The sequence below is a fragment of the Sinocyclocheilus anshuiensis genome, unplaced genomic scaffold, assembly GCF_001515605.1.
Source record: "Sinocyclocheilus anshuiensis isolate Anshui unplaced genomic scaffold, SAMN03320099.WGS_v1.1 scaffold284, whole genome shotgun sequence".
Lineage (NCBI taxonomy): Eukaryota > Metazoa > Chordata > Actinopteri > Cypriniformes > Cyprinidae > Sinocyclocheilus > Sinocyclocheilus anshuiensis.
The window spans coordinates 688541-696972 of record NW_015554266.1 but is presented as its reverse complement, the minus strand read 5'-3'; the positions used below and the strand labels follow the sequence as shown (position 1 = coordinate 696972).

General features: G+C 35.7%; 1 protein-coding gene across 2 annotated transcripts in view; it reads right to left on the bottom strand.

The window, feature by feature from the left end:
* LOC107671321 (N-chimaerin) overlaps positions 1–8432 on the bottom strand; it is a 55792-nt gene extending 47360 nt beyond the window's left edge. Inside the window, exons 1-3 of one of the 2 annotated variants that reach the window (XM_016464213.1) lie at positions 7948–8432; positions 3960–3998; positions 3310–3365 (exon numbers count right to left, since the gene is read on the bottom strand). In XM_016464213.1, the coding sequence (XP_016319699.1) occupies positions 3310–3365; positions 3960–3998; positions 7948–7966 (114 nt within the window). In that variant the 5' untranslated portion in view covers positions 7967–8432. The remainder of the gene's footprint in view (positions 1–3309; positions 3366–3959; positions 3999–7947) is intronic. The other variant, XM_016464214.1, reaches the window with a different exon arrangement.

The following is an 8432-nucleotide window of genomic DNA, read 5'->3' as shown; positions in this document are numbered from 1 at the left end:
CACAGACAGACAGACAGACAGACACAGACACAGACAGACAGACAGACAGACAGACAGACAGACACAGACACAGACACAGACGCTGCACCTCTCTACATTAGGGCTAAAACACAACATGCCTTAAAACATGGTGATACTGCATTGAGAGCAGAAAAAAAAACATGCTGGCTTTCAACCGGCTGACACTCTATAGAGATTTAAGGTTATAAAACATTACAGTAAAAACTGTTCTCAGAATTCCTTTTGCTTCAAAGGACAACTGAGTATTAAACATCCTTTATATATCTACAATACAAAGAAAAAAAAAATAAACTGTATGAATTAGACAACATAATGTACCTGTTTAATCAAGTAACCAGGCCAAAATGATAATTGGGGAAAAAAACAAAAACATTATCACTATCACTTATAAATCATGAAAAAATCTACGAAGCCTTAATGAGGATCAAGCTGAAGCTCGCCACTATGCATAATTCAATTACAGCAAGAAAGGACAAACTCACTCTGCACTAATGAAATCTGATAAAGGGGTGAAATCAAACCCTCAATAGTTTGGTCGCAGACAGAATGAATGAAAGCAGCAGGAACGCAGCATCTATGAGGGGAAGGCTCATTTCTTTAACACCTCACATAGAGGGTAGACTGAGGTTCAGATTCAAATAAAGGAAATTATCATCTGTTGTGTGAATTCAGTCACTCCAGCTGATACCCAGTGTTTGAATAACAAAATAAACATTAAAATCCTACAGTTAAAACCTGATAAATTGTTAACTGTAACTGACAATATATAGTAACAAACTGTAAATAGTAATAATAATTCTTATATATTATATATAATTTTACAGTACAATACTGACACTTTTTTTATGCGCAAGTATAATTTATGGTGAAAAACGATAAAAGAACATTTCAAGAAGTCCATGGAATTGTATTTTATATGCATGTGTTTTGTTGTATCTTTTTTTTTATTATTATTTAACAGGATATTGTTATACATCGTACACTTTTAAACTGTTCCGGAGTAAAAGCAAGTATTATTTTAAAACTGCTGGAAAATGTTAATAACTCTGTTATCTGGTTCCTAAAATCTGGGTCCTGAAGCAAAAGCATTATTTGTCATCAAGACTCTAGATAAAAAGTAAACCCAGATGCTTAAGTGAAGTGTCCAGTGAGTTGTGTGCTGTGCTGGACTACAGTGGTGTGTGTGTGTGTGTGTGTGTGTGTGTGTGTGTGTGTTTGAGGACTCTGGTCAATGATTCACATGCTCTGAATGCTGAAAAAAATTGAGGGGCCTTTTGAAGGAGATTAGATAGGGCTAAACCTCTTGCCACAATAACCCTGCACTTTACAGGAGCAGATGAGTGGCCAGCAGCCCAGAGCAAGAAACGCTCCAGAAGCCCTTGAGATAAACATGAAGAGCAGTGTGCATCTGTTTAATGTTAATCCACCGTTCATTAATACGCTGTCCAGTCGGCTGGGGCGGGGCGAGGGGGGAATGGGGTCCACGTCTGGGGGTAAAATACCTGCTGAATTGTGTTAACAGCAGCAGACCCCATCCCACCGTCAGCAGATCAACATCTTATTAAAACTCCCTCCACAGACGCCGGTGTCTGCGTCTTTTAAGAGTCACTATAGCTTTCTGGCAGGAACATGTTCGTTATCATCAACCAGAACATCCAAATATATGAAGCACAGTCACGCTAAAACATTTATAGTGATATATAGTGATATATATTCATAAAGGACAGTTGTAATCTTGTGCCTGTTTAGCTGTTTTTAAGCTCAAGAAAATTTCAAGAAAAAAGTCAACAGAAAAGTAGAAAATATAATGGTAAATCTCATGAAACCTGTCAAGATAATATTCGGGTCCTATTTCATCACAAAACTGAAAGCAAGAAATAAGAAACTGCATTTTGCTTAAAGAAAATTAAGGCTATTTTATGATTTTTAAAGTTTTCTTATGACAATTAAGCACATATTTCCTCCCATTCCTTTTCCTTCACCACCAAAAAGCTAAATAAAATACATGTCGTTTTCATCCCTGCAACCAACCCCAACCAAACCAACCAAATCAACCAACCAAATCAACCAACCAACCAACCAACCAACTCAACCAATCAACCAACTCAACCAACTCAACCAAATCAACCAAATCAACCAACCAACCAATCAAATCAACCAACCAACCAAATCAACCAACCAACCAATCAACCAAATCAATCAACCAACCAACCAACCAACCAACCAACCAACCAATCAACCAATCAACCAACCAACCAACCAACCAACCAACCAACCAACCGTATCATCATGGTATTTGTTGTGCTACTTGAAAGTTATGCTGATTTAAATGAAAAAAATAAATAAATAATTGTAATACAGTAATTTTTACTGGTATAAATGTGTTTGTCAGGAAAATAATGTCACAAAAAGGCCCTATAATAGGTTTCTTTTTCTTTAGACATAAATTAATAAATAAATAAATAAACCATTACCGTATTTGTTGTGCCGCCTATAATTTGTATAAAAAGACATATTTTTTCATTTCATTTGTTTAATAAAATAAAATAATAAAAATAAAATAAAAATATTTATAAAAAATAATGTCACAATGTAAAATTGTGTTTTCACATGTTTATCTATGAGGAAGCTGTTGATAAAACATCTGCAGACGTTGAAGGGGGAGGGCATGAGTCTAAATGTTTGGCCCCATCTCTAAACGCAGCGCTGGACCACAGGCAGTTACCTCCACAAACACAAGATTATCATGCTCCAGATGAATAATTCAAAAGCACCATCTCTCTCACTCCTTAATTACTGCCACTAATATCTGCCTGACTAATGGAGCAGCGCTGGGCGCAGATTCTGCTCTGCTGCTTCACCGGTCTTTATGTTGCATCTCTCCTCTGGGGGTTACAAGTCTAGACCATCATGCAATTAAATAGATGCATTTGTGATTCGAAGAAGATGAGTGACCTACATTACATACTTACTTAACACATTTACATAAAAATATCAACAAACTATATGAGCTGAGGATTATTAATGTACAAAACAGCACAGGACATGGCCAACAGAAGCATTCTGATTAGAGTAGCCAATCCTCCCGACATTAGGAGTCATGCGTTTGTCCTCCTCCAGGGGGCACTCAAGAGGACCAGAAAACCGATTTCAAATTCTCAAATCTTTTGTCTTTTTGGAAAAGTCATGTTTTTGTGTTTTTGAAGACATTTGTATAAATGTGTTAAAACCCATTCATTAATGTTATATTTCAGTTCTAGTGGCTTATTGAAAGGCTCTATCACTCACCTCAGATATGCAGGTGACTCTGCGCGGATGTGGCGCCTCCTGCTGGAGCTGGTACACTATTACAAAAAAACACCACAAGCATTTCAGGAGAAGGAATATAATGTATATACAGAGAGATATGTGAATTATGGAATGCAACTGATATGAAAATCATAGTTATGAAGTGATATGTGACCCTGGAGCACAAAACCAGTCTTAAAGGAACACTCCACTATTTTTGAAAATAGGCTCATTTTCCAACTCCCCTAGAGTTAAACAGTTGAGTTTTACCGTTTTCGAATCCATTCAGCCGATCTCCAGGTCTGGCGGTAGCACTTTTAGCTGCAGCTTAGCAGCTAAGGCGCTGCGTAATATCATTGCGCCTGCTGCATTCATGGTACGGCAGCAAAGTTCCTTGAAAAAATCGACACTTAAGACTGGTTTTGTGGTCCAGGGTCGCATATCTAAATGCATATTTCTGTATTATATATGACTTCTTTTTCTTGCAAGATGCAGTTAAGTGAAATAACTTCATTTGTTGTACTGTCCAGACACAATCATTTACTTCTCTAGTAGAATGATGTTCACCTGTGAAATGTTACTGCAAACTAGCTGTTACTATAAATACCTTTCTATAACACTTATGTTGCTGTATTGAAAAGTACACTTACAGTAGGATTTCCACACAGGCGGTCTGTACTCATCATTATCTGAGAGAAATAAGAGACATTGCTCAATTAAAAAAACAAAACAGATCAAATGGATGAAAATGACACATCTTAAGTATTTTTTGAAAAAGTCTGCGCATCTATTGCAAAAAGAAGAAAACAACAGAATTCCCCAACAGTGCCTATAAACAATAACATTAACATTTCAGCACCTTGGCCTTAACTTGATCTACTGTTTTAAGGTCCAGTGATCCAGTAGTAGAAATGAGCAAGTAAGCCAGAGTAAACATCAGCAGTATACTTAACATGAGCCTCACAAACACATGTCCATCTATTGTCTATGTGAGACTGCCATCTGCAGGAAAACATTAGGATTTGCAGGGTTTTCGTAAGTATTTTTATTAAAGATCTCATATATTTTATCCATTTTATTTAAACTTTTTTATTACTATAATGTTCATTACGGTTCTATTCCTTTTGTTTTACAATGCAAGTCACAGATTAACTAAATATAACATCAGTCAAACATTTTAATCAAAAAAATACAGTAAAAACAGTAACAATGTGAAATATTTTTGCAATGTTAAATAAATGTTTTCTTTTTTTTATACATTTTAAAATGGAATTTATATCTGTGGTCAAAGCTGAATTTTCAGCATCAAATCAGCATATTATTATGATTTCTGAAGAATCGTGTGACACTGAAGACACGTGCTGAAAATTCAGCTTTGATCACAGGAATAAACTGCATTATATTAAAAAAATAGTAAAAAAAAATGCTATTTTAAATTGCAGTAATATTTCACAATATTACGTTTTTTACTGTATTTTTGATCAAGTAAATGCAGCCTTGGTGAGCAGAAGAAACTTCTTTACAATTAAAAAAAAAAATTAAATCAAAATTACTCCAAAATTTTGTCCGGTAACACATAATCAACACTCTGAAGAACCATCAACATTTTTCCACCAGCAAATTCATTCAAAAACACCACTGAAATCTGTATACTATTCAACAGTTTATTACTATGCATTTTTTTTTGCATATCTATCCATTTACCTATCTATCTATATCGATAGATAGATAGACAATCTGAGATAGATAGATAGATAGATAGACAATTTGAGATAGATAGATAGACAATTTGAGATAGCTAGATAGATAGATAGACAATTTGAGATAGATAGATAGACAATTTGAGATAGATAGATAGATAGATAGACAGACAATTTGAGATAGATAGATAGACAATTTGAGATAGCTAGATAGAGAGACAATTTGAGATAGATAGATAGATAGATAGATAGATAGACAATCTGAGATAGATAGATAGATGATAGACAATTTGAGACAGATAGATAGATAGAAAGATAGATAGACAATTTGAGATAGATAGATAGATAGATAGATAGATAGATAGATAGATAGATAGATAGATAGATAGATAGATAGATAGATAGATAGATAGATAGATAGATAGATAGATAGATAGATAGATAGATAGATAGATAGATAGATAGATAGATAGATAGATAGATAGATAGATAGATAGATAGATAGATAGATAGATAGATAGATAGATAGATAGATTTTGAGATAGATAGATAGATAGATAGATAGATAGATAGATAGATGTCACTGTAGATAGTGTGTGTGTAAAAAATATTCAGGCTCATTTAGAAAGTAATTATTATATTATTGTTATATTTATTTGAATGTTATCTGACCACCAGCAATATTCATTTTTGCAATCCCCAATGTGAATTTACTAAAAAAGGACTAAAATATGCCACGCAGTATAATAATAACCAAAATCATGCAAAAACCAAACCAAATATGCTACATAATAATATAGTTTGCTATATTATTTGCACAGGATAGAATTTCCAGTGGTGTGTTTCTGAATGAATTTGCTGGAAGAAAGTGTTGTTAAACTGACAGCGAGATGCTGATGGTTCTTCAGGGTGCTCATTATAGGATCACTGAATACTAGCAGGAAAACCCTGCCAAAATACCCTGCTGTAAGTACTTCATGAACAATAGAGCACACAGGAGAGGGAGAGGCCCTGCACATTACTACTGACTTCAGAAAAAACCTGGCCCCGCTCCACAATACTACACCAACTCACTCTCTCGGAGGAAAGACAGTTTCCTCTTCCTTCCAAAACAGAAAAAAACACTAGTATGTTCATCACAAAAGGCATGTGTAAAGCGTTTGAGTATATTCAAGGCATCTGAAAAACACGAGTCTGGGTCTGTAATACAGTGATAGACAAGCATTTCACACCATAAATTCAGATACATCTTCTTCTACCAGTCATACACTTACTACTGATAATCTGTGTACGACTCAGCACCACATATTAATAGAAAATGGCTGCTTCCTCATCCAGAGATAAGAGCTCCAGGGAAGAGCAAACATATTTCTTCTCCATAACTTCAACAAGTGTTTGAGGCTTATTGAGCTGCAGGCACAGTCATGTGATGATATATATTTGGGTAGATGACATATAACATATCTATGAGCTTGTTAGTCAGGTTTAAGGTTCAAATTAAAAGTGTTACTGTAAATTTAGATGCGTTTCATCAGAAGTGTTTCATTATTTTTGATTTGAAACGCACTTCCAGTGTGATATTATTCTTATATTCATATCCGCCTAATTAATATGAGCTCATAAACAACATGCATATTAAATACAGAAGCATCAAAATGTATTATTTTAATCGAAGAACGATCGAAATGTTGATTAAAATGTTTTAGATGAGATCACAGCCCGCATAACGTTCAGGTTTAACAATCATTTCCCTGTTGCCCTGAAGGACAGTCTGCATTAGTATAGTGTGTGTGACCACCTCAACAAAGCAAATACTGAAGATGAGGAGAAACAAAAGCGAAGAATAACCTGTTTGCCTTTTGTAGCATCAGAATAACTAAGTTATTTTGACCACATGATCTCATTAGTGTGAACCCGCGCTGGAAGCGTGTTTGTATACAAGCAAGAACATAAAACCACTCGTCAGCAGTGTTGGGGAAAGTTACTTTTAAAAGTAATGCATTACAATATTGCGTTACTCCATAAAAAAGTAACTAATTACGTTACTTAGTTACTTTTTATGGAAAGTAATGCATTACATTACTTTTGCGTTACTTTTTAAATCTGGACAGGGCTTGCTTGTTTGTTTTTAAAATAAAAAAGTTATATTTTTGGCAAATATAAAAGCCTTTTCACACCAGAAGTGAAATGAATAAGCCTCAGGCTGAAGGAAAAGTACATTTACGTCCGTACAGTAGAATGCAGAAGAAAAAATTTCAACACACTTCAGCAATAAAAAAAGACACACAAATGTTTGTCTAGAGTAATTTTTGCTTATTAGTACGGTTGAACTGGATCATCGAAGGTCAGAAGCAAAGACATTGGTTAATAGAATGGGATTAAATACATAAAGGATATTTGTGTTGTTTAACATTTAATTATTGCAGGTTTGCGTCATATTCTGAGTTGCATTATTTTTATTCATTTTGAGGAATACTGAATCTGTGGGTGGTTTTTTTTTTTTGTGAGTGAGATGAATTAATGCATATTCATATTTATTTTATAACTACAGTATCATCTGATTTTTTCTCAACATGGCGACAGGAGAGCTGTTAATCAATAAATTGGGGAAAAAAAAAGTAACTTGTATTACTTATTTGAAAAAGTAACTCGGATATTCTCTTGTAAATTAAAAAGTAATGCGTTACTTTACTAGTTACTTGAAAAAAGTAATCTGATTACGTAACTCGCGTTACTTGTAATGCGTTACCCCCAACACTGCTCGTCAGTGTGAGTGAAAAAGACACAATGCTTCTTGTTATCATCCGCAGAGTTAGCTAATATCAGCGCATCTCTCTATCTGAGCTCTGTTTGCGTGTTTGGCTCTCACACACAGACACACAGCGATCTGTTATCAGCCAAACTCCAAATAAAAGCAATCAGACTGAGATCGACTCACCGAACACATGGATGGCCATTGCAGAACGTGATCCGGATGGACAAAGCTTTGGGCTACAGACACCTTATATCCTAACATCCAGTTATTCCATTTAAAAAAAACAGTCCGGTTTTATGACAAATAACCTTATATTCTGGAGGAGAAGGAAGGGTTATGGTGAATTGTCCAATGTGGGAATCCTGCATAAGCGATGTTGCAAGCTGTTGCCGAGCTAAACTTTCATCTCCACCGAGTCCTAGAGCAACAGCTGAACACTGAACGCCGCCCGCGGGAGAACGCGTGTGCGCAACGCTGAGCGCAGATCCGGAGCGGTCGCTGTTCTGAGCGCCGAGTGTGTGTGTGTGTGTGTGTGTGTGTTTGCTGCACCTCTGATTCACTCTTCACATCCCAGCACTGAAGTCGCCATCTTGAGAGACCACATGACCCGATCCACACGCGCGCGTGCGCTCTTCCTCGGGGACCGCAGCCTCCTCACGGCGCGTTAC